This window comes from Pogoniulus pusillus, chromosome 9, assembly GCF_015220805.1.
Source record: "Pogoniulus pusillus isolate bPogPus1 chromosome 9, bPogPus1.pri, whole genome shotgun sequence".
NCBI classification, from domain to species: domain Eukaryota; kingdom Metazoa; phylum Chordata; class Aves; order Piciformes; family Lybiidae; genus Pogoniulus; species Pogoniulus pusillus.
The window spans coordinates 40,533,290-40,559,610 of NC_087272.1; the positions used below are offsets into that span (position 1 = coordinate 40,533,290).

The window sequence follows — 26,321 nt, forward strand, 5'->3', positions numbered from 1 at the left end:
GCGGCAGCGGCGCCGCAGGTGCCCGCCAGCGGCAGGGCGCGGGGGAATATGGCGCTGGGTCCCGGCGCATCGCGGCGGCTGCTGCACCTGCCGGCCGGGAGCTGCATCCTGCTGCTGCTCCTCCTCCTCCTCCTCTGCGGCCAGCTCGGGGGAGGACAGAAAAAGAAGGAGGTAGAAACGTTCTCTTCTTTGCCATCGCGCCCCCATGATGGGCTGGGGCTGCCCTGCCGCGCTGCTGGTTCCTCGCCGGCGGGTGCCCGCTGAGCCCCGCTACGCCCGGCGCTCTTCGCCCTTCCTCCCGCGCACTGCTGCCGCCGCGGCCACGGCGCGCCCCGCTGCCGCCGCGCCGGCTCCCCTCCCTCCCCAGCCCGGCGGAGGGCGCCGGCCAGGCGCTCAGCCGGCCCCGCGGAATATGGCCGGAGGCTGGCGGCGGCGTCTCCAGGGCAGCCGCAGCCAGCGCCGCCCCTCCAGCGGCGGCAGGCTGCGGCACCGGACTCGCGGTCCCCAGCGTGATGTCCCAGCCCAGGCGGGTGCCACGCGTTGTCGTGGGCCCTCCGCTCCCTGATTGTGAGCAATCAAGGGCAGAGGCCGCTGTCCTGTACTCGGCGGGCCTTCGGTGTAGGCCTCGGGCGTGTCAGCAGCCATCCGAGGGTGAGGAGGGGTGAGGAGCGCTGAGAAGCCATCGGGAGGAGAGTGGAGTCCCACATTTGCGGTGCCAGCCAAAAGGAATGCTCAGTGCCCGTCGGTGGCGCTGAAGCGATGGCAGCATCTGTGTGCTGATGCAAATGCCGATAGCTAGAGGTGGCTTCTGAGGAAGAGAGACGTGGAGGAGAGGAGCAGTTTTAATGCAGCCTCTGTAGCAGCAGTCTGCCGTAGCAACCTCTGTTGGAAATAAGGATATGTGCAAAACCATGTACCATAAACGCCTGCTCGTTCAGGTGTCAGTGGTACTGCATGTCGTTCCCTGGCTGGCCCTTGATGCCAGGCCAGGTTCTTACACCCTCTGTGCCGATGTCAAAGTTTCTTTACTGCTTCTCTCTAACTTAGTGTAGGGGAGGGACAAGTTTTTACCAAACTCTAGAATTACGTTGTCAGTTCTTCACACTGTTTCTGTTTCAAGCGTTGCCGGAGGCCCTCTGCTTTGTGCTGGTGGAGAAGAGTAACAATTTCACCTGCAGAGCCTCTGAACCATCTGCTCAGATAAAAAGAAGGACGGTGGAGTTTTGTGTTTGTTTTCCTGTAAAGAACTATGCAGGTAACCAAGGCTTATGGCCAGAGAACTTAAATACAAGGAGGAGCAGAGAGGGAGGTGCTGCTGTCTTCCCACTGGTGTCCAGGGACAAGACTGGCAGGAATCGTTTCAAGCCGTGGAAGGATCAGATTGGGTATTAGGAAAATGTTCTTCACCAGAGGGGCAGTCAAGCACTGGAGCGAGCTCCCCAGGGAAATGAGCATGGTTTAACTTTTAAGTTGCCCAGTGTGGAGTCAGGAGTTGGTCTCTCTGATCATTGCGGATCCCTTCCAGCTGAGGATATGCTGTGAGTTAGTATGTAAAATCCCTGATTGGGTTTCTTGATGGTGCTCTGACTTTGTGGTCTTGTCAAGTTAAACAATAACCACTGAGATAAATTCCTTGGGTGTCTACATAAAAAAGAGCACCTTTGCTGTAGCTTTTCTTTTGGCCTCTTTCTGGAAAGAGTGGGCAGGAATCATAGAATTAACCAGGTTGGAAGAGACCTCCAAGATCATCCAGTCCAACTTAGCACCCAGCCCTATCCAGTCAACCAGACCATGGCACTAAGTGCCTCATCCAGCCTTTTCCTGAACACCTCCAGGGACGGTGCCTCCACCACCTCCCTGGGCAGCCCATTCCAATGCCAATCACTCTCTCTGTGAAGAATTTCCTCCTAACACCCAGCCTATACCTACCCCGGCACAACTTGAGACTGTGTCCCCTTGTTCTGTTGCTGGTTGCCTGGGAGAAGAGGCCACCCCCCACCTGGCTACAATGTGCTTTCAGGTAGTTGTAGACAGTAGTAAGATCACCCCTGAGTCTCCTCTTCTCCAGGCTGCACACCCCCAGCTCCCTCAGCCTCTCCTCATAGGGTTTGTGTTCCAGGCCCCTCACCAGCTTTGTTGCCCTTCTCTGGACACCTTCCAGCACCTCAACATCATTCTTGAATTGAGGAGCCCAGAACTGGACACAGCACTCAAGGTGTGGCCTGAGCAGTGCTGAGTACAGGGGCAGAAGAACCTCCCTCGTCCTACTGGCCACACTGTTCCTGATGCAGGCCAGGATGCCATTGGCTGTCTGGGCCGCCTGGACACACTGCTGGCTCATCTTCAGCTTACTATCTATCAGTACCCACAGGTCCCTTTCCCCCTGGCTGCTCTCCAGCCACTCAGTCCCCAGCCTGTAGCACTGCTTGGGGTTGTTGTGGCCAAAGTGCAGAACCCTGCCCTTGGCCTTGTTAAATCTCATCCCATTGGCCTCTGCCCACCCATGCAGCCTGTCCAGGTCCCTCTGCAGGGCTCTCCTACCTTCCAGCAGCTCCACACCTGCTCCTAGCTTGGTGTCATCTGCAAACTTACTGATGCTGGACTCAATGCCCTTGTCCAGGTCATCAATAAAGATATTGAACAGGACTGGGCCCAGCACTGATCCCTGGGGCACACCACTAGTGACAGCTGCCACCTGGATGTGGCACCATTCACCACCACTCTCTGGGCTCTGCCATCCAGCCAGTTCTTGATCCAGCACAGAGTGAATCTGTCCAAACCATGAGCTGCCAGCTTGGCTAGGAGCTTCTTGTGGCAGACAGTGTCAAAGGCTTTGCTGAAGTCCAAGTAGACTACATCCAGAGCCTGCCCCACAGTCACCAGGCAGGAACCTGATCATAAAAGGAGATCAGGTTGGTGAGGCAGGACCTGCCCTTCCTAAACCCATGCTGGCTGGGCCTGATCCCTTGGCCATCCTGTAGGTGCTGTGTGATGGCACCCAAGATGACCTGTTCCATGCCTTTGCCTGGCACTGAGGTCAGGCTCACAGGTCTGTAGTTTTCTGGCTCCTCCTTACGACCCTTCTTGTGAATGGGTATCACATTGGCAGCTTCCAGTCTTCAGGGACCTCTGCAGTGAGCCAGGACTGCTGATAAATGATGGAGAGTGGCTTGGCCAGCTCACCTGCCAGCTCTCTCAGCACCCTAGGGTGGATCCCATCCGGTCCCATGGACTTGTGAGGATCCAAATGACGCAGCAGGTCCCTTACTGCTTCCTCATGGATTAGAGGGGGACTGTACTGTAGTGCACTTCTGCTGTAATGAACTTCTCAAACCTTTACCTTACTAGGGCTTTTTAGTAGGCTGTGTTTAGTGTTTGACACTCTTGATTCTCTCTTGCTATAGTGTGCTGGCATTGCAACTTGTGTTGATGCTTTCATGTGGAGTGCCAGCTGTGCTACCAAGATAGCTGAAATAATCTTTATTCTTTTGAAATGGAATCTTTCCCCAACAGGTAAATAATGGCAAACTAAAGTGGACATCTGCAGTTACTTTCCATAAAGTTAACCAGCCCTACTGCAGAGGTGGCACATAAGAGCACTGGCATTGGCTTTCCTTACCTGGCCTTTGCTACTGCAGTTCCTGCTGGTGTTCCTCCTCTGTAGAGCTTGTTAGTCATTCTTTTCCCTGTTAACTGATTCAGTCAGTTAGCTAACAACTCATCTTCATCTTTTTGTCTCTCTTTTCCCATGTAATGTTTCTCTGTTAATGCCACGGACTCAATATTGCTCATACAGGCAGAATACTGGGTGGCTTTTTGTACTGCCCACAGCTGCAGTGTGTCCTGTGCATCACAGTTATAAGTTGCTTCCCGTGACTATTTCCATAGATAAATAAGGTTTGACTGAAACACATAGGAAGAAGAGGTTGCTGCTACAGTAACAGAAGTACTTTCTGTAGGGAGTGAAGTTGAGCTTTCAGATGGGTGATTCAAAGGCTGAATTAAACCACAGATAAGCAACTGGAGTAGCTATAGGTAAGTTTGTCATTGCTAAGCCTGGCACAGAGAAGCTGTCTTTCTAGAGCACCATATTACCTTTGTTCAAGTGGGAGTCTCTTGTTGGTCTTAAAAACGTGCTCCAAAACGTGGTGGTGCTGTAGAAGAGCATTGCAGTAACCCAGCTCTGCTGTCATGTCCTGCTTTGCTCTGTGTATTTCTGAATTGCATTTCAAGACTTGTGTCTCTGTCAGTCGTCCTTATCTTTTCCTCCTGTGTCTCTCACCCTTTCCCCAGGTGGGTGTAGAAGTTACAGGGGTTGTGAGGAAGGTTAGAAGGTAGGGTTGGGAGGGCAATCTTGATCCTTCATCCCAAAGATCAGCCATGCTTTTTGTTGTTCCTGGCAGATTCTGTGCTCACAGAGCCTTTAGTGGGGATGTCTTCACATCTTAGGTAACCTACTACTGAGTGCTGTTGTGACAAGGACTTGTTTCCCAAAGATCTAACCTACCTCTCCATGTGATCCTGTTATGTCTTAATCATGACTATGAAGTTTACTGTCTGATGTGGAGTCTGCACCCTTTAGAGACTAACAGTAGTGTTTGACAGCTTCTCCAGGGTTATGTTTTTCTTATGAATAGAAGGCACTGTGTCGTTCTTTTAGGGCCTTGAGTGTTGTGTGATGATATTCCTGAGAGAGTCTTCAGTCCTGAACATACTTTCCTCTGTTTCACCTGAAATTAACTGGTAGATTAACAGGATGCTCTTGTCTCTGGATCCTGTGCGCTTGTTCTGTTTCCCTTCAGGTATTGAGCCTGACTTGTTGACTGAAGTTCCTGCTGATCAGTCCTGTGTGCCTTCCCTTGCTGCCAGGATAGTACATTCTGCTTCCACATTCCTTTCCTGCTCTACTGGGTTGTGATGTTTCTCTATAAATGCTCACCCTTTCAGAGGCAGGGCCTGCCCAGAGTAAGCAAAGCCTTCTTGATCCATAAGGCAAAGGGCTGTTCTCAATCATATGCAGCATTCTTCTCTGCCTGCATAGTTAATTGAAAGGAAGAAGGGATGTGCAATGTGGCAGAGCAAGTGGAGAGAAAGAAAAGCTGTGTCCTGGCTGAGGAGTGTTCAGCAGAGGGTCAGTGGCACCTGCAGTAGACCAGACCAATCCTGGTCTCTCAGGGGCCTTCAGACTATTTTAACAATGCAGTGATAATTAAGACTTAGAAAGAGTTTATTCTCTTGATCCCTTGAAATTCTGTTTAATGTTGAACTGGAGAATAAAGCCTTTTTGATCATCTAATCATTAAAATGTTGGGATTGGTCTGCAGAGTGGAGCAGTTTGCTCTTGAAACAGCATGCAGGACTCCTCTTGACAGCTTCATTAAAAATTGAGAGGTAGCAAAGGTTGAATCTGGGAAGGGAAGCTCAGTCCTGGCTATAGATCCAACTGCAAACCACTTTAAAGATGCATTTTAAGTGGAGGGTTTATATCCATTTGTGTAATTTGCCATCTTGTCTGTCGATGCAGCGGAGAGGGAAGAGTTCTTCCACTCAGTGCTTAAAGCTTTCAAACGGCTGCCCTGGGAAGGGAGCAGTCATGCCCCAACATGTAAACTCTTCCCAGGCAATTCGGAAGGCTTTTCTCAACCCTGCCCTAGAAGGAACGGGGGGGAAGTTGTTTGGAAGAGTTCTTTATGTTTAGCTTGTTTCTACAAGCACCAAAACCTCTCTATCCCTTCCTAGTCTGTTGCTAATTGAGTCGAGTCCTTGGGGAACTTGCCAGAATTAACCAGCAGTTAATCTGTCCGGAAGACCTTGATGTCTGCAGGGACTACATGCAGTAGGTGAACTGAAGGATGCTTGCAGCAGCCTGGTAGCATTTCCTAATTGGATTACTGAAACTTTCCTGTCCCAGCTGTCCCCATTTGGCATCCTCACTGACACAAGACAGATCGGTGGTGTAATTGATCTCTTCCCCTGTTCTGTTCTCTCCCTGTTTGTACAGCACATCCTGTGCAGCACACGGACAATACAGACTGCATCTGCTTGAGCTCTTGAGTGCTCTGCAGGAGTCAGGCAGTACAGTCAGAGTGGGGGAACCTTGGGGTTGTTGTTATTGTTCTGGTTCTTCAGATTTATTCTCTTTATCCTAAAAAGGGTTTTGAAGAGCACTTTTTTTTTTTGGCTAAGGTAATGATCAGAACTTTAGCTGGTGTTTGGTTTAGGCCTCTTGTTCTAATAAATCTGAAAGCAGGTGTAATTAGAACTATTAATACAGCAAGTTGGTGATGGAGGGAATTGGGCTGCTCAGCAGAGGCTGCACTAGCAGCACTCAGCAGAGTCAGTGGTCTTGAACTAGGGCATGAGAAACGCAGAAGGATGTTTGTGCAGTTTTGTCCTGCTCTGAAGTTTGGATGCTGAGGTCAGACCTGTAAGACTGCACTGTCCATCTGCTGCCCTGGATCTCCTGATGGAGCAGGTGTCCTGGTTAAGTTGCTGTGCTGAGTGCAGGAGGAGGTGATGGTGCTAGCTCTGCTCTCGGTGTTCAGTCAGGATTATCTACGTGGTCCTGAAAAATGAGAACCAGCAGCAAAATAGGGATGTCACCTCCTGAGTATTGCCTGCTGGTGGTGCTGTGATCTGGCTAGGCTGTCACATCCTCTGGTTGTGTGTAAGGTGCTGCAAGCATGGCTATGGGCTTGGGGATTTTTCCTGAGATCTGGGCCTTGAGTATTTCCCTGGTGGTGAGGATCCTATTGAACCCACACCTTCTATCTTCTTACTTGGTGGAACGCTCTTGGGATGCAGAGGAGTGCATAAGGGAAACAGAACTGTGGAAAGCTGGCAGGAGTTGCAGGAGGTTTGTTTATTTTAGCTTGCTTGTATGCAGCAATCTCTTGGAGATTCTACCTTGCCTTTCTGAGATAGCCTTACAAGAACTTTTACTACTCCCTCGGCACCTATGGGTGCATCCCGTCAGGACCCTGATGGTGGCATTGCATACACACTGAGTTTTGTTATAAGGACTCATGGACATGCAGATCACTCAGCTGTTCCTTAACTGGTCCTCATCAACTAGGGAAGACTCCTTTTGCCATGCTTTCCTCTGGTGCCTCAGGTGTCAGGGGCTCCTGAGGACAGTCTCCAGCAGTATAGACAAAGAAGGCATTTAGTAGCTCTGCCTTCTGCGTGTCCCCCTGTCGGCAGGCACCCTCCTCATTCCACAGGGGGCCTGCATTGCCTCTAGCGTTAGCTTTTCCCGCAGTGGATTTGGAGGAGACCTTTCTGTTATCCTTGACCTCCCCTGCAAGGTTCAGTTCCAGCAAGGCCTTAGCCTTCCCAGTTGCCGCAGGAGTATGGAAGGTGAGCAACTCTTTTCCAAGAGCAGCTGATCTGAATTTGTGGTAAAACACCTGTGAAATTTGCCACACAAATTGCATGGAAGTTTATTAAAGAGCATGGAAGCAGATAAAGATATTTCTAAGAGTGCTGTTTTGGCAGCAGGAGTGCTTCAGTCCTGCTGGGCTGTGCTGCAGGAAACACAGCCTGACCCTGCTTGAGAGAAGAGTAGGAAGCTTAGTAAGAGCAGCTGAGCGATCAGATGTGTTCTGAAGTACAGGTCCTTCAGTCTGCTAGAGCACAGGAGCTGGCAGAGCTGAGCTGTCTGCACCCCATTCCTGAGTGGTGCACTCCTGGATTGTGCCTTTGGCCATGTGCTGGCTCAGCTTTAGTGCACTTCACTGGGAGCTTTCTTAGCTTCATTGCTCCCAACACTTCCAGCTGAAGTATGAAGTGAGTGGCAGGAATGTCACTGGAATTTCAGAGAGGATGTCAGTCCTAGCAGGTTTAATCCAGATTCAAGATGCAGGAGTGTTATGCCTCTAACTTGTCCTTGGCAGGAAGGTTCTGTTGTTGACAATGTGGCAGTGCTTGGAGTGGGTGGAGAAGGACTTGTTTGGCAGTTGGGTGCATTAATATTGAAGCTACTGTGTAAATATTTTCCTGCTGTTGTTGAGACACTTTGATTTCTAAGCTAGGTGTGAATAAAAGCTCTCATCTGTGAGCTCCTTCCAAGCTTTGTTTATTGATAACAGGGCATTAGCTTCTTCAGTGGGCAATTTGCTTAGAAGCCAAGATAAAGCATTACTAATATCTGCTGGACAATTCCCAGATACTGTCAGAGAGTTTCATTTCCTTTGTGCTTTATTTGGTTTGGGGCAGTGCTAATAATTTTCCACTTAAAATGCACGCCAGTCTTTCTCGTTTTTCTCTTTGTTTCCTCTAAGCTGGAGAAATGATCAATACAGATAGATTTTTATGTCTGTGTGTATTTTACATGCACACTTGCACATGCACACAGCCTTCTGCCCTGCTCTCTATGACACAGCGTTTTCCTGGTTGTTGACAGCTGTGAGTTTTGGTCTTCCTGTATCTCTGAAGCTCTAGATGCTTTAGATGGCCAAAGTGCTTCCCTGAGCCCTCGTGGGGAATGGGGCTTTTGGTGCAGAATTTTCACATACAGTGCTCCTGTGTCACTGGCTCTGGAGGCTGCTGGCTTGGTTTCATTTCTTTAAAAGAAATAGTCATCCAAAGTTGTTCTGTATCTGTGGAAGAGCAATGCTCATCTGATTTGCCACTTGTGTTTTAGCCCACTCTGTGCAAGGCCAGGAGGCACTCTGAAGTCCTCGTGTGCTGTGAACAGATAGCAGTGGCAGCAGGACCGACTTTCTCAATGCAGTGTGACATCTCTGACATCTCAATGCAGCTTTGTGCCTGGGACACCGAACTGCTGGGGTCCCACCTTTCTGGGAAGTGGTATCCTGCTTCACATAAAGTACCATGAAGGTTTGTCTGCTTGTCTGGGTGCTTGGATCCTCTTAAGGCAGTCTGCATTGTTGTTTGAGCTGAGGAAGCAGGCTCTTGCTCAGAGGTGCACTGGTTGTTCCCCCTGCAATGCATTGCTTGCGCTCTGCAGTGGTCTCTGACTCTGTGGACTGGATTCTGGTACGGACATAAACTGCTAGTGATGCCTCCAGCCACCAATCCACGCTCCGTCCTGTTTAGAGTTATTTGGAAGCAGAATGCTGCAGGGTGTTGAGGTTTCAGCAGCAGCTCTGTTGTCCTGCACACCGTTGCTGGCTGGTACCCATCCAGCCAGGCTGTCCTCATGCACAGCACGGGTCTCCGGAGAGGTTGCAGGATTCACTGTACCACGGAGCAGCCACAAGAGGGAAGCTAATTTTCTAGTTGAATGCTGATCATTCCAAAGCGGGAAGTCCCAGCTGCCCACAGCTATCTCTGCTTAATGCAATAAGTGCTTGGTGCACAGCGTTGTGATGCAGTCTGCTCAAGGAGCTTCACTTGCTGCCGTCTGGACAGGGGTGCTGCTTGCCAAGCCTCCAAGTCAGGGAGCACACGGAGGGCAGCGAGGGAAGCCAAGGGCACTTCCAAGCAGAGAGAGTTCTTCAGGATAACCTCAGCTTGCTCACTTTTGACATTTCAGCTGCTGTGACCTCAGTGGTCACTGTCTTTTGCCCATGTAGGTGGCTGCAGGAAGGGAGGTCAGGCTGCTCCGTGGCCAGTGCTCCCAGTGCCAGCCATTCAATAGTTAGAAGTAGTGGCAACCTTGCAGAGGACATAAGCTGCTCATTTTTCTTTTGCTGTTCTAGGCCGTTTGTGTATTGCAAGAATGCCGAGGAAAGAATCATAGAATGGTTTAGGTTGGAAGGGAGCTCAAAGCTCAGCCAGTTCCAACCCTCTGCCATAGGCAGAGACACCTCCCACTGGAACAAGTTGCTCAAGGCCTCATCCAACCTGGTCCTGAACACCTCCAGGTAGGTTGTGGAGCACAGAATCACCTAATGTGTGATCAAAGATCATATTGGGTGATTCTGTGCTCCACAACCTGTCTGCGCGACCTGTGCCAGTGTCTCGCCACTTTGACTGGAAAGAACTTCTTCCTAACATCCAGTTTAAATCTTCCCTCTGCCAGTTCAAACCCATTTCTCCTCCCAGGACACAAGAGAGATGACACAAAATCTGGGTTGTAATTACTTGGCAGGCAGGAGACGCTTGTTGAAATCTGCCACTGCTGGCTCTGGCCTTGGTTCCTGTTCATCACGGAGTCACATTCTGCAGTCGCCTGTTTCAGCCTGGCTTAGTCTAACTGTGGTACGTCTGCAGATACCAAGCAAAAGAGGATAACACAAGGTTATAGTGATGTTTGAATTAGCTTATAGGTGAGCAAAATATCCCCATACTTGACCTGGGTTTAATGGAATGGCAGGTGGAGGAGAGGCACCCAAGCTGGTGAGTTTAGTTTAGTGCCAAAAGTTTGTCATGTAGAACACATTTGTAAGTGAGCTGCGGCAGAAATCGAGGAGGGCTAAAGTCAACCCACTCTAGGCTATCACTTAAGATACTCTTAGTGGAGATTTAACAGCCTGAAGTGTCAAAGCCAGTGCTCCTGACGGAGATGGTTCCACCCTCCGAACAATGTTTCCATCCTCAGCCCCATCACCAGTTCAGGACAAGCACGGTGATGCTACCAGGCTGTTCTAGGGGGCTGTGCTGCAGAGGCTGCAAGTCAAGGTCTGTACTGCATACCCAAGGAGTTTCTTAGGAAGTAACATTTTCATATTTAATTGCCTTTTTCTGGCCCCATCATGTTCAAGTGATATAATTATGGCTTTTAGTGCATTAGTCTGTTGACGTGAGGCTGAAGTGATGAAGAAATCAAGCTGAAGCTGCTCAGTTACAGCCACATCATTTTCCTGAGTAGTGAAGGGGTTGTGCTCTCATGCAGAACTCAGCCTTGCTTGGCTACCAGGGAGAGTTAGAAGTTTGTTAGCTGCTGCAGCAGCTCTGTTTTCCAAAGTTATTTGAAGGCTGTTCACCTCTCAAGAAGTGAAAAGAGAACTTTTGCTGGATTAAATGAACTGCTTTGATAGTAAACATTTTCTGGAGGAAACAGATTGTTTTACTGCAGTCCTTTCAGCGAATCTCAGGTCTACAGAGAGTTAAAGGTGTACTTTAAAAATGGCTTCAGAGCCATGCTTTCAACAGACTTTTGTCATTAGGTCTATAGGCACTCTTTCCAAGAAGGGAAAGTGGATAGACCAGTAGAGAGTTGGTCTTAGGTTACTTTGGAAAGTCCATTTCAGGTGGCAGAAGTCCAAACTTGACACAGACTGCATGTTCTTCCTGGAGCCCAGTGTTGCTGCGGTAAACATCCCCCAAGTTTTCACTCCCATAATGCAGGTGCTAATGCCACTGCCAGACCTCAGTGTGCTACAAAGTACCCGAAGTTTTAATATTCAACGCACAGGTCACTGCTGAGCATGGGTGTTTAAACCAGTTTTAACACATGTAACCCTTTAGGGTTCATATTAAAGCTTCCTGGCCACTTACACAGTCTGGATATATCATTCAACAACGAAATGCTGCTTAAGTCTTGCTAATTGCACCCTTTCATTTTCTGCTGGTGTCTGGGAGTAGTTTTTCCTTAAACTACTCAGAAACAGCTCTGAACCTACAAAGTGATTACTTTGTGTTGAAAGGGTTAAGGGCCTCACCTCTCCCTAGAGGTTGTCTACCTCCTCTGAACCACGGAGTCCATTCATTCATTTAGGCTGTGCCACATCCTATGTATTCTAGCGAATGACCTGCCGAGGAAGGTGGTGGTGCGGTGGAAGGAATCCCTGCGTGAAGAGCTGTGTGGTGCTCCTGTCTGACCCCTAATGTACAAGGAATTGCAAATGTGCTAGAGCTTCATCAGCCTGGCTCAGAGCAAAGCTTTGTAGTTGGGAAGTGAGAGATACCAGTCACAGAAATGGTTCTACTCGTCTGTTTTCTGGCAAAACCCTTGTCTTTAGATCTTGCTCTAAGTCAGGCTTCAGAGCACCTCCATTCGTTTCTGTTTTATGTTGCCTTTCTCTCCACGTTGGTGCTCAGTGCAGCATTTCCCTTGCCTTCTGTCTCCTCCTGCTGTAAAGATTCTTCATTTTAATTCATAGGATGTTTTTCCTTCCTGTGTTTTTCATCACCGTAGTTCTTGCCTGGTGCCACATTTCTCTGATCATCTAGATAGTTTTTTTTTCTTGTAGCCTTTGTTTTCATCTTTCACATTTTCTTAGTCTGAAAGACAATGCTGCATTAGTTTTGTTGGACCTGGTCCTTCTGACCAGAACAAAGTGAAGAAGTCAGCTTCAGCACAGTTCTGTACTCTGTGACCTCCTGCTGGCTTGGACATTCCTTACTTTCCTACTTTTTGGCTTGAAAGTCTTCGCTGTGACTTGTAAGTCTGGAGTTTGTATTTGTTCCCTGAAAATTCAGCAAAGGCTGCATGAATTAGCTCAGTGAAGTCTCTTTTAGGAAGGAAAAGTAGTTGAGTGAAGGTGGTGTGAAATACAATCCAAACAAAGGTGATCTCTGGGAGGTACTTTGATCTTCCCTCTCTAGCCCTTATTGCAGTGTCCTGTATGTACAAGGCCAGTAATGGATTCTCATCTCCTCATGATCACTCTCTGCACTAATCTATAAAAGGGATGATTCTCAGTCATTAAGCTTTAATTGTTGCCTCTTGTGTTATCCATCTATTGACAGGAGCCCTCTCAGAACTGATTTTTGTCCCCTTACTGTGCTCTGTTGAGTGAAAATAGTTCAACTGAGCTCTTTCCAGAGCAGCATAGGGTTTATATGCCATGTTGGAATCACCAGGAGAATTTGTTTCCACTTTCCTTTGGCAGTGGTGAAAAACTGCCTTATGCTTAGAATATCTTATAACATCAGCTCAGCTGGGGTCTCTGTAAGGTAGACAAGGATGGCTTAGCTCCTTCAGGCTGAGTTCACAGGTGTGTGGTTTCTTCTCTGACAGCGTCTGCGAGTGGATGCCTGGGGAGAAGGGATGTCCCTTCACCAACTCATAACCTCTCACCTCTCAGCTGGTTTCGCCTCTGATTTTCTTGACTCTAATTTAGTTTTCCATTAGGGTCTCTCTGTGGTGAATGCTTGGTCCTGATGAATTCAGCAAAAGAGCCTGGAAGAGAGTCCTTGGCTAAAAGCAAACTTTAGGGGTGGCCTGGACCACAGCCTAACCAAGGTCTGTGTCTGTCACCTAGCAGAGAAGTTCAGTTTTGGTTTGACAGCCAGAAGGTGAAGTAAGATTTTGTGCTAAGATGCTTCATTAACTTGTAGTTCATTTACTTGGGGGTTTAATTTACTTTGCATTTGTTACTGTTTAGGTGTAGTGATTACAACACTTTGTGGCTCCAGCTACCACTCCCCATAACCCACACAGCTTTTGTAAGTGCTTTGTAGTTCATTTTCTGTGGTGTGCTGTCTTCCTGTACCAGCAGAGCAGGGTGGCAGACCACACTGCTGCCTTGTTGGGTGTTGGGGAGCTGCTTGGGTACAGTTTTGTTAGCAAGAACATGAAGACCAGGCTGTGCACCTGCTGAGGGTGGGCAGATTTCACTCTTAATTTCCCTTACTGATTAGAAGAACATTAATCACCGAAGAAGTGATTGGCTGTGGTTTAGGCCATAGGGGTGACACCAAGTTCTGGAGACTATATCTAGGCAGTACTTAGTAGTAAGGTCCCTGTCATCAGAAGTGACAGATGGAATTATTACAAGAAAAGAGCTTGGCAGGTAACCTGAAATCAATTTTCCCATACCATTAGGGTTTGCAGAGATGCAATAACTGTGCATAAGGTGATACTCGGTGTTGCACAGCCTTTACATTTATACTGGCTTATTAAAGATTTAATTAAGTTTGCCAAAAAGGGAGGGGGTGCAGTCTTGCAGAGAAGGGTGGCTGACAGTGTGGGTTCACAGTAATTAGGGCTTCAGGGATAAAACAGAAGGGCTCTACAGCTGATAAATATGGAAGGGAATCTTGGAGAAATAGGAAGGCTTTGCTTGCCATGTCTGCCGGCTGTTTGCGTGCTAGCGCTGCTCCTTCAGCCTTTGTGACACTGACATCCCATTGCTTCTGCAGCTGTGGGCAGCAAACCAAAGCCACACAGGAGTGCTTCCTCTTCCTACTGCAGCAGTTGGGTGTGTTACCAGCGTCCTGCTCTTTGTGATCCTGCAGCCTCCTGGTTGTTCAGCCATTTAAGTGTTAAAAAATAAAAATGGAATCCCTGGATGGAATTTGGTTTTGCTGCAGCATAAGCTCAGAGCCTCGCAAAGCCTCCTGCACTTAACGTCTCCCTGTTCTGCCATTGGACAGTGTGGTGAAGCAGCTGTGGGACTTGTTAACCCTGGTCTCTTGTATTCTGTGTGCCGACATCAGTAACAGATGGATCTGCTTTGTCTGGCTGCTGGGGCCAAGAACTGTCTCTGTTCTGTGCTCTTTCAGTGGCTTGCACAGTTCGGTCCTGCTCCATCTCTAGGATTATGTAACCGACAGCAACACTGGAATCATTCCCCGAGCAAAATTCATTAAGAGCAGAAAAAAAAGCAAAACTATTCTGCTCAGACTCTGGACAACAAAACTCCTCCTGCAAGTTGTTCATCACTGTAGCATGGAGCAGCAGTGCAGGATTCTGCAGTGTCCGAGGTGTGCGTGGCTTTAGCTAGCAGAGCTGCCATGTGCTGCTACAGCCTTCAATGTCTCCTCTTCGGCGCTTGAGCTTTATAGCAGGTGTTAAATACATGGTCCAGCTGCGTGACATGGCTGTGGCAGAAGCTTGCATCCCTTGCACTTTTACCCTCTGGACCATTCTCCAGGCCTGCTTTCGTGCTCCATTGTTGGTTGTCCTGTGTTACTTCTAGAGCACTTTCTGAATGTGTTCTGGATCTCCTTTTCCCAGAGGAGGAAATTCCATGGCATTTTGTTCCCTGTGCTCCATGTTACAGTTCTAATGGCAGTAAGTCAAGGGTCTTCTCCTCACTTCTTTCTGATTCATTTCCATGGGAAAAGGGGATGAAGAGAAAAATGAGCAGTTACAGGTAGGACAGACTGAAGAAAGATGAGTGTGTAATGGAGCCTGCTCTGAGTGTGCTCTGCAGATGATTCAGGGCTTGGGTGCAGCACACCTTCCCTCCAGAGCCATTGGCTGGTCTCTGATGCAGAGCGTTTTGTGGTCACGTTTTTGGAAGATCCTCTTTGCCTGAACTTTGTTCTCTTTGTTGGATCTTGGCTTTGAATTGACAGAGCACTGTCAGGTGCAGCTTGTTGCTTCTCTCTGCCAGTCTGTTCAGATGCTATTTGGACCCATCAGGAGAGTGATTTTTTTTCCTCTTGTGTGAACTGTGGATTTTGAAGTGAAAACTGAGATGTGCCTCAAGCAGGGCATTTATTTTTGTATGAAGACAAGGTTTGATGTTACAGATGATGGTAACTCACCCTGGAGACGCAGCTGTGTCTGTGCAAAGTGCCTCAGTCACACTACAGATTACTTCTTCCCACCTCCTTTCACAAAGATCTGGTCCAAAGGCATCTGGCCCACCAGCCCTGTCTGCCCCGTGTTGCGGGACCTTGGACTCCTTGCGTTTCTCTGCTGTTCCTTCCATCTTTGCAGGGCTTCTGGCAAAGCAGTACTTTGTCAGAAAAGCATTGTGTCTCTTCTCAGCTTCTGCCAGAAAACCGAAGGGTGAGTATCTGCCCGAGCCCAGCGAGCCAAGCAGCCTGCCCAGCAGGCAGCTGGGTGATGTCATGCAGGCCAGACCGCTGGGTTGAGTGTATGTGAAAGAGCTCACTTGTAGGGCTGATGGAGAGTCCTCTAGTTTCAGACCTATCTTCATGAGGCTGGTTTTGTCCAGCACAGACATTTTATAACTGTGTCCCTTAGCAAAATTCCCATGTCCTGCAGAGTAAATTCGGTTCACCTGAACTGCATCCTTGGAGAGGGAGAGCAGCAGTCATGCAGCAGCAGGGAGGCAGGTTTCAAAGGAGTGCTTCGTGTACTTACACGTGATGTGCACCTTGAAGTTGATAGCGGATCGTGGGATGTTCTCTTCCCAGGATGGGTTTCTGCCAAGTGGAGAAAAGTGTTCTCTGTCTCTGCAGGGATTAGGGCAGTAATTGCATCTGATTTCTGGTGATGCTTTCTCCTGCCTGTGGTCGCTGATGTGTTCCTGCACTGGAGATGTGTGGGGAGGAGCTGAGGTGTCTGCGATGCCTTTCTGAAGTCTGAAGGTAGTTCCTGTGACTTTGCACTTCATCTCTAGGCTAAGCACAATGACGTTGGTCCTTTTTTCCCTAAATACAGAGATGGAAAACCTTACCCTGAGGTGAAGTTTAGGGCTTGCACGTCCCGGCGGCCAGGAGGAGGAAGGAAGTTTATCGCCGTGCACAGCCCGGTTCTGTAGGAAGAACTGGTTCGTTAGTGTGCAGCGAGTGCGGAGTGAGGCCCTGGCCGCCGTGGGCAGCCGGCGGTGTGCCCGTGCCGGAGCAGCGTGGCACCGGGCGGTCAGTGGTGCCTGCCCCTTCGCTGAGCCCCGGCTGGGCCGGCGAGAGGCCCCTGCGCGGCGCGCCCAGGGCCGGCGCTCCTGGGGCCTGTGGCGCAGCGAGTCGCTCTCGCCGCTGCGGTGGACAGCCGCGACTGTCACCGGTCCTTGGCTGAGCACACCGAGGAGCTCCGCAGCCGTTTGTGGCATCTTGCTGTGAGCTGCTTTGCTGCCTCTCGCTCGTCTCCCACCAGTGTCACCCACTTGCTTCCCCCTCTTGGAGCAAGCTTACCACAGCTTTTTCTCGCTTGGTCTTTGACTAGTTAGTGAAGTTGCCTCTTAGGTCGTCGTTGTGAATGAGTTTGATGTTAAATGACAGGTGAATAGATGAGAGCTGTTCTTTGTGGGCAGCTGCTGCTCCAGTTTGTGTGGGTTTTCCTTCCAATGGCTTCGAGGCTCGTGCTGTTGTAACGAGTGCTCGGGCACTGGATCCTGCCCTTCAGCTGCAAGGGTTGGCTTTGACTTCCTTATCCATCTGTTCGGCAGCTAACTTTGCTAGTCATTGTCACAGCAGACCTGACACGTGGCAGTCTGAGGGTGGCATGGGAGACAGTGCAGTACTTGAAGATCTTCTTGCTCTTAAAGGCAGCTGCCTGTGGGGGAACTCTTTGTGCAGGTTGCTCAGGCTGTGCAAGGTTTCTGAGGTGCAATGGGAGTTGAAAAGGGCTGTTGGAAGGTGGCACAGTTAACTAGTGTGCTCTTACTGACCTTAAAGAGTCACAGAATAGCTTGTGTTGGAATGGACTTTAAAGACCATCCAGTTCCAACCCCCTGCCACGGACAGGGACACCTCCCACTCAACCAGGTTGCTCCAAAGCACCATCTAATTTGGCCATAAATGCTTCCAGAGAGGGAGCATCTCTACAGCTCCCCCGGGCAAACTGTTCCAGTGTCTCAGCACTCTCACAGTCAATAATCCCTTTCTATTATCTAATGAACTCTTTAAATCTGGCAAGGATTTCCCAGAGAGGTCATGGAGTCTTCATCCTTGGACATAGTCAAAAGCTATCTGGATGTGGTCCTAGGCCTCTGGTTTTAGGTGGCCCTGCTTGAGCAGGGAGTTTGGACCAGACCTCTTGAGCTCACTTCTAGCCTCAAGTGTTCTGTGATTCTGTGAAGCTGCTCTGGAGTTTCAGCCTTGATAAGCACTGAGTGCTTTCTTCATATTCAGCCTTGAAGTCAGTGTTCTGTTGCTTGGGTTGTGTGGATAGAGTATTCTGAAGAGGTTTTTTTCCTAGTTTGTCTTGTTTTTCTTAATGGCTCATTCTGCATAAGGTATTTACATTTTCCTCTGGGCAGCATCTCCTCATTTTATACAAAGAAGGTAAGCTGTGTGCTGGGATATGCACAGAGCTGCAGCCTGATTCTGAATGATTGGGTTGCTCTGTAAGGCTGGTTTGGGTTTAGTTTTGGTTTGGGGTTGGGTTTTGGGCTTGGACTTGTTAGTACCTCTCTTACTTTAGAAGAGTTTGAGCTGAACAAAATAGAGTTAATAGGGGAGCAGTTGGTTCTGTAGCGTGGTTCGGAGAAGCATTCAACTTGCTATCACAAGCAGTGTTTGAGAACAGCCAGCAGCAGTGTAGCTGAAGAGAAACGTCACTTTCATATTCTCAGAGACACTCTGGACTCAGGCCTTAGAAAATTACAGCAAAATGAGGTTTGAGGGGGAAGAGGAGAAATGGTTTGTGTCTTTGTGTACTCTCAAGCCTCTGCCCTTCCTTCACAGGGTCTGGGCTGCCTGCTGCTGTCAGCAGGCACTGAAGAAGCGAAGGGAAACAGCAGGGTCCATGGTTATTTTAAAAGATAAGCCCACTGTTAGTAGGGTGACCTGGAAGCAGATGTTCTGTGCAGCGAGGGAGGGATGCACACAGGCTGTGACGGTTCTTGAGCGACTTCCAGTCATCGATTCCTAGTTCTGCCCTGCAGATTCGGCCAGGCTGCCGAGTGCTGTGAGATGAGTTGCAGCAAGCTGAACTGAATAAAGAAACCATGGGGGAGATATGGGAGAATCTCTGAAAGACAGAGGCAATATAAGGGACAATTAGTTTACAAGACTGCCTTAGCCAAGTTGTGTCTTACTATACCTCAGCACCCCTCGAAAAGGGCAGGCTGAAGGAGTACATTAACGTCACACATGCCTTGGTAGTCTGCAGTTGTGAGATGTGTTCCTGGGCATAGAAGGAGTTTTGACTTGTGCAGTAGTGGTGGTGCATAGGATGAACTTGAACTGTCTGCCTGAAGATCACAAAGCCAGCACTGCCAGGTGTTGGCACATCCAGGCCCAGCAAGGTGAAGGGTCTGATGCTGGAGAAACAGTCCCTTAGAACTAGGCCACTGACCACCTTACTGCCCGAGCTGAACCAGCAGTGTGGAGTGCTGCCTCGGAACTTCTTTGGCATCGATTTCATGCCATGCCAAGGAGTTTTTCCACCTCTTAGTCAAGGAGCTTTTGCACTGGTTTTGCTAGGTCACCATGAAGTGTTTCCCACGGAGAACAAGTGGAACCTGTGGAGCCTTTCTGTGTAACAGGCACTCTTGCTGGCCTGTATTGTGCTATCCTGAGACTGAGATCCTTTCAGTGTGGAGGTGACCTAAACACAACGTACCTTGAGGTCCAAGCTGATGCTTTTGTTGCAGTATCTTTTCTCAGTCCCTAAGTCATCCTTTTGATAGTTCTCATTATGTTTCTTAATTACTTCCATGCTTGTTAAGAAAAAAAGAGTAAGCTGAAACAACAGAGCAAAGCTCTCTGGTTGTGTAAGCCATTGCCTAGAATGATTTTTCTCAGCTCCTCAACACCTCCCCTGAGGTTTATTTAATGCAGCAGAGTGCTGTTTCTCTTCCCCAAGAGAACTCTGTGCTTGTTTACAGGACTGCAGTCCTGCTCTGGGATTCACTCCGGTGACTTTATTTTCTATTGTCATCTGTTTTAAATGAAATTGTGACAAATTTTGGCAAGTCTTAATGACAGCGCAGGAGGAACCTCTTATCTTTTGGGGAGAAGATTGTCCTCCGTGGGAATCAAGGCTCCTTTTAAAACCAGCTGGGCAAAAGGCATGCTTGTAAACCATGAAGCAGGTCGCTTTCTACCCTGTGTTTTCTGCAGTGGAAGAGGACGTTCACGTGATTATTTTCCTCTCTTCTGGTGATCAGAAAACAAGAGGTTGTGTAACTGGGAATCAACCCAATCTTTCTGAAATTGCTAACAGAGTGATTGTGGTCTAAAAGAAAAAAACCTGGGTACTGCTGTCTCTGTCTACTCAGCCTGAAAAGGACATCTCTATGCTTAATACCACAAAATGTAGACTCTTTTGTATCAAGAGTGTGAGAAATATATAGAATCATATGTTGATCCGATCAATTCGTGGCAAGAGGTCACAGACGAGGAGGAAGGGGGGGTTTGAGTAAAACTGCATTCCTGCTTGCACCACCATCTCAATAAGCTTAAAGATAAGAGTAATTAGATTGGCAAAGGAGGGAGGCATGTGGAAGAGATAGTCTTTTGCATATTTAAATGGAAATGCATTCCTCCTGGTGCCACCTTTCCTGTATGAGCAAATAGAAGAACCAGGACTTTGAAGTTCATGAGGAAGACACTTAAGCAAGACCCCTTACTTCATCAAAGATTACCAGAGGGACCACCGGATAAAAGGAGACCTGTGTGGAAGAGACATCTCACATTCCTAAGAACTGATAAAGAAAGCCCAACCTTTTCTTAGAACTTAGGGTATAAAAAGAGAAAACTGAAGCCAGAGGGTGTGCGTTGGGGTAGATCAGAGTCTGTCCTCGCACCCAGGCCTGTACATTGCTTGATTCCTGCAACTTTATTAAAGCCTTAGCTTGCATGAACACCAGTTTATGCCTGTTATTTATGACAAAGAGCAAAGCCAGTGTCTGTGTCCAAGAAGCAAATCCTCAGTTGCAGCTCAGTGACTTCAAGTCAGTGGAGCTTAAGGTCAAGTCAGTCATCCTGTGCCAGCTTCCATGGCTTCTCAGTTAAGTTTAGGCAATGGCTTTTCTAAATAAGTAAAGCATCTGGAAGGGGGGGGAAGTATTGTAAGAGATTTCTGTGTGTGTCAGTGGTTAGCCACACTCTCATTCACTTGTGGGTGGGTGTTTTGTTTGTTGTCGATAATTTAGTTCTACAATAAGCCAGGAGTGCTGGAGAGAAGAGTGAAGATCTGGGCAGGTCAAATAAATTACTTCTCCAAGTTCCTGAGGTCCTGCTTAGAAGGCTTGTGTAGGAAGGCAGCCATCTCTCTTCTCCCACATTGTTGTGTGGGAAATGGTACAAGTGCACAAGGTTCCCCAGGTCTGTGCAGGAGTTGTTTGTTAAGGCTGACAAATGCTGGAGCCACTTTTGCTAAGTCCAAGAGTTCCCATGTGCTGGTGATGGAAATCACATCTGTGTGCAGACACCAGGTGAGAAGGGACAGCAGAGGGATGAATGGCTGCTAATTCCAGTGGGCTCCAACAACATCTGCACATTTGTCCCACTGACTTGCTTACTAATGGCAGGGAGTTAGTAATTGCCTGTTTGGGATTATGGAGCAGATGCACGTGGAGAGGCTTTGGAACTTGGGAGAGAACCAAGGAGAACCTTCCCCTTGCAATGCTCCAGCAGTTTGGCTGTGATGGACATTTCCCAGAGCAACAAATCTGAATCAACAAGTATTTAAATCTGATGTAAATTCCCCCTTGCTTTAGAAAGGTTTCTCTTGGAAAGGCCAGTGGCATCCATTGGACAGAGCAAGAAACCAGCAGTTAGGAAAATCTGGGGGATTTTCTGGTTGGTTTTGTTGTTGGTTTGGTTTGGTTTCTTTTCCCTCAGATATGGTTTCATTTGAGCCAAAAGTGTAGAAAAGCTGGCCAAGGAAGATCAGCAGTTGGGAGGCAAAATGAGTGGCTAGAGGGTGATTGCTGTTGTTTGTGCTTTGTTTTGCAGACACTCTGTCTTGGGAGAGTGAACAAATAAGCTGTGTTTGAGGAGCTAATCTGCTAGCCACAGGGTGTGAGAGGGAAGGCTTGCAGATGCCAAGCTCTGCTGAGCAGAGAGGAGGCAGAGGGCATCAGTGGGAAGCAGTCTCTGGTGGGGAAGTGATTCAGGTGCAGATGCCAGAAGCTGGGCCTGCCAGCATCTCCTCTTCTTAACTTGTTCCAGTTTGTCTGTGTTTTGGACGGCTGACATCACTGGGAAGAGATCTGTGATAGATGAACTGGATTCATTTGGTCATTCTGGGTTCAGTGCTCTGGACAACTGCAGGTGTCTGTACCTGTGTAAACTGGGAAGGGTTGGCAGCCTAGAGCCAAATGAGAGAGGGGCTTTTGGTTTCTGAACATGAGGAACAGTGGCTTCTGTCTCTGGCTTCTCACAAGAACTCTTTGGGTGAGTCTCATGTCGCTGGCCAGCCTCTTCTGCTGTCTGCAGCCTCTTCTAGTGCCACTTTCTCTGACAGATGCTTCCCCAGGGCTTGGAAGGAGTCAAGTTTGGTTTCAGTACCTTCACAGCAAGAATAATGTGGGCAATTCATTGTCCTGTCTTGCAAAGCTTTCCTGGCTATTAACAGATGATTATTATTCTGTTAGGGTGATAGGGAAAATTCTGCCTCTTATTTCTCACTCTTTTCTGTCGATATTTCCTTTCAGCACTGTTCTTTTATGTAGGAGGAAGCCTTCCACTGGAGGTGGAGCTCATACTTGCCCTTTCACTCACAACCTTTTTCTTTGTCTCTACAAACTCTTAATTGCATTATAGAAGAACTCAATAGATTCTGCACTCTGCAATCCGTAAGGCTGCTCTGCAGGCTTGTTGGGCATTCGTTTAAGCTTGGAACTCAGACCAAATATTTTGGGGACCTCAGTCTTGAAAGAAGCTGCAAACATTGACCTCATAGTGGAAGGTGCCTAGGTGGGTTTGTAGAACAGTGCTCTCCTCTCTGTGGCAAAATACAGACCTTCTGTTGGCATAAATCGGGCACTGGTACACAACCCTGAGTGCAGCAAGTGCTCCTCTTCCCTCGGAGCTGAGCTGTTCTTTCATCTGCGTGTCTGGTGACTGCCAGAGCCTGCTCTGCACTGCTGCCTTTCCTAAAGCTTGCAGCTTTTCATGAGGGTTCGGTGTTGCTGTGCTGGCACCCTGCGTGTAGACAGCCTTGCTCTGCTCCTCTGCCTTCAGCAGAACCCTGCCTGATTGCGTTTTCTGTCTCCACACTGAGGTATTTCTTTCCCTACTGAGGTTGTGCTGTCTGCTGTGCAGAGCTGGCCGCGGGCTGCAGAGGCAGAGTGTGGTGTGAAGTGCCCGGTGCTGAAGCCTCACCCTTCTCCCTGCCTGTGCTCCCTTGCAGAACCTGCTGGCCGAGAAGGTGGAGCAGCTGATGGAGTGGAGCTCCCGGCGCTCGGTCATCCGCATGAACGGGGACAAGTTCCGGCGCTTCGTCAAGGCCCCCCCGCGGAACTACTCCGTGCTGGTGATGTTCACTGCTCTGCAGCCGCAGCGGCAGTGCTCTGTCTGCAGGTAACTGCTGCTCAGCCTGGGCATCCTCCTCACCACGCTGCTCCAGGGAGTGCCGCAGCCAGGGTGCAGTGCACTCTGCGTGGGACCGAGGCTTGCCATGTGGCAGGCTCTTGCGGGCCAGTCGGCCTCACCTCCATCCCTGAAGGGTGAGGGGACAGCTCATTCTAGAGGTGGAGGAGGAGGAGTAGTCAGCATGGATTCACAAAGGGCAAATCGTGCTTGACCAGTCGGTAGCCTTCTCTGGTGGTTTGACTAGCTTGGATGGGTGAGGGAAGAGTAGTGGATGTCTGCCTTGGCTTCAGCAAGGCTTTTGAAGCTGTCTCCAGAACATTGACACTTACCTGAAGGGTGGGGGTCATGGTGGATGGACTCTCTTCAGTGCTGCCAGTCATAGGTCATGCAGCAGCAGGCACCACCTGGAACACAGGGAGTTCCACCGTAACATAAGGAAAAACTTCTTCACTTTGAGGGTGAGAGAGCACTGGAGGAGGCTGCCTGGAGATGCTGTGGACTCTCCTTCCCTAGAGACTTTCAAAACCCATCTGGATGGGTTCCTGTGCAACGCGAATTACGAGACCCTGCTTTAGCAGGGGGGGTGGACTCAATGGTCTCCAGAAGCCGCATCCAACCCCTGCCACTCTGTGAATGCAGCATTTCCAGTGGAAGCTTTGCACTGCATAGCTGGAATCCTGCTCTTGTGTGTCTGTAATGGACTGCTTGCAGGCCTGCAATCACAGACAGCTTTTAGTACATCTTGGAATAGCTTCACTCTTGTCACTGAAGTCAGTTGGTGAGTTTGAAGGGAGAGTGCATAAACTGCATTTCCAGTTGACCCTGCACAGACAAACCATGCAGGGGGGGTAGATCAGGAGGTTTTCCAAAGGCATGAAGTCAAAGGAGTTTTTGCTTCACAACTTCTTGCCCTTGGTTTCTGTTATCTCTTCTTTGTGTTACCAGAGTTCAACTTCAGGGAATGAATTAGCAGTTGAAGGTTTCCCATGCTGCTTTCCATTGTTCTTTGTTTTCCTATGTGATGGGATAACGCTGCAGGAGAGGTACCAGGTTCAGCTTTACAAAGATCACTGTGTCTGTCATTATTACAGCCACAGTAAGTTCTCTCCAGGGGTTATGTGTCAGGCATGTGAAAACAGTGTCAGCAGTGCCACAACTGAGGGCAACTCTCTGGTTTTTACTGTTCTGAGCAAGAGCTTGAGAGCTTCATCCTGCAGTCTGCCAGGCTGGCCACTTACAGAAGCAACTGAAACTCCTGAAGCATAAAATGAAGGAAAAAAATCAACCTCCTGCTTTCAGCTGGGTTTGTTTGAATAGATGTGAAGTTGCTCTCCACTTTTTCATGTGAAATCAAAGGGGTTTAATGAGGTTGATCATACTGCACATAAAACTGTTAGCAGGAAAATGGACATTTTCAAATCAATGGCTAATTAACGGGCAGGAGCACTGAAAGGATGTAGACTGGAATGCATGCACTGCTTTATTGTTAGCTACTCACTGGCCACTTTGCCTGAAGGAAAAATAGATTCTGAGCTTCACTGCACTGTTCTGTGAGGATGCTTTCATGCAAGATTTAACTGTTCCTTAGCAAAATGTTTTTGGAGTTGATACAAAAAAATCAATGTCACTTCAAATACAAACAAGCACCTAGACTGAAACCTTCAGCTTGGAATTATTTGTCACTGGAAGTAGTACTTTTTTGGGGTCTTTTTCCCCTAAAAATTGAACCTGGGTAGCTTATGCACCACAGAATTATCTAAAGAAACATAAAAAGGTTTTGCTTTCCTGGTTTGTGGCTTGATTGGACATCACAGTATTGTCTCTCTCCACGTCCAGTTCCTAAAGACCCAGGGTGCAGTGTTTGCAAAAGGTGAAAGCAGCTGTTTGTGTGCTGCTGCTGCTGCACAGGGCTGTGGCAGGTGCTAAGCAGGAGCAAGAGAGCATTATGTAAGAGATGAGCAGCAGGATGGGCAGCAGCAGAGCCGGGCAGGTTGGTTGTGGTTAGAGCTGGCAGTGCAGCTGTGCACTGCGCAGGCCAGAAGAGATCAGGTGCAGCCTACCCTGCTCAAGTGTTCCTGGGCTGTGGGTTGAGTGTGAAGCTTGCTGTAGGAGCTGTTTCTGAAGGTGACTGCCTTCTGCTGCTGGCTCGCTCTGGCAAGGAACTGACGCCAAAGGAGAGATTCTGCATAATGCTAACATCTGCCCTATCATTCAGGCCTCCAAGAGTAGGCTTTTGATCTGGGAAAGAGGAATTGTGTTGCTTTCCTTCTTCAAGAAGGTATCTCAGAAATCTGTTTTCAAGTGGCCGATCAAAGAGCAGGTCAACAGCAAAAGGAAGTCTGACAGTCAAGGATGTGAAAAGAAGAAACAGGATCCTCTGTCTTGCAATTTTCTGCCAGGGATCAAGAGCAGGTAGTGAGAACATCCTTGACAGGTCTCTCAGTTCGACTGAGAGGGGATTTTTGAACTTGGGTTCAAAGAAGGAAGAGGAAATGTAGAAAGAGCTGTTGAAAGCTCTGTAATTGCATTTCCAGTGCACATCAGGACCTTGAGAGAGGCATCGAGAAGTCCTGTTTAACAAGGCAGTAATTGAGTCCTTGGATCCTGAGAGGAAACTCCTCCTTCCTCCTGTGGTCACAGATTTTGGGTTTCTTTTGTTTTGCTTTCCCTCTGGAACTTGTACAAAGTGTGCCTTGGGTCCCTCAGCTCAGGAGCAGCAGAGTTCCCAGGTGCTGTCCGTACTCCTCAGGCTTGCTCTGGTGCTGAGCTTCCTGGGCACTTCCGTGGATTCCTCAGTGCTTTGCATCACGATGTGGAGTCGCCGTAAGCAGGCAAGCAAAGAAGCATTCGTAATCTGTTACCTTCTGGATACTGAGAAGAGGCCAAAAGACAATCTTGATCCCTGCTTCTTTTAATTTTGGGAATACCATCCTAGATAACCTGGTTTGGAGGTAGATTGCAGTGTTGGTCACAGTTCGCTTTAAACAGAGCCAAGTCTGGTTGAGAGGTGTCCCTGCCTGTGCTGGGGAGGGTGGAGGAGATGAGCTCTGGGGTCCCTTCCAGCCTGAGCCATTCTGTGAGAAGGAGGAGGTGAGCTGGTAGTGCATCCTTTGCCAGCTGTACAGTGCATGATGTGCCAGGCAGCAATGAGTTACTGCTCTTTGGCAAAGAATTTCAGTCTTTTATTAATGTCCTAACATTCTGGGTTTGTTTTCCTTACTGTAATGCTGGACTAATAGTATAAAATTAATCTAATTTAATGCAGCTCAGGCTATATAAATCTGGTTATCTGCCACAGACACCCACACAATAAATCTTCTGGAATAAAACTTTTAATATTTCAT

The 26,321-nt window shown here is 48.6% G+C and overlaps 1 protein-coding gene across 1 annotated transcript in view; it reads left to right on the forward strand.

Annotated features, from left to right (window-relative positions):
• The window catches only part of TUSC3 (tumor suppressor candidate 3), a 61,849-nt gene continuing 35,528 nt past the window's right edge, over positions 1-26,321 (forward strand). Inside the window, exons 1-2 of the mRNA XM_064149355.1 lie at positions 1-171; positions 22,796-22,965. Of these exons, the coding sequence (XP_064005425.1) occupies positions 49-171; positions 22,796-22,965 (293 nt within the window). The 5' untranslated portion in view covers positions 1-48. The remainder of the gene's footprint in view (positions 172-22,795; positions 22,966-26,321) is intronic.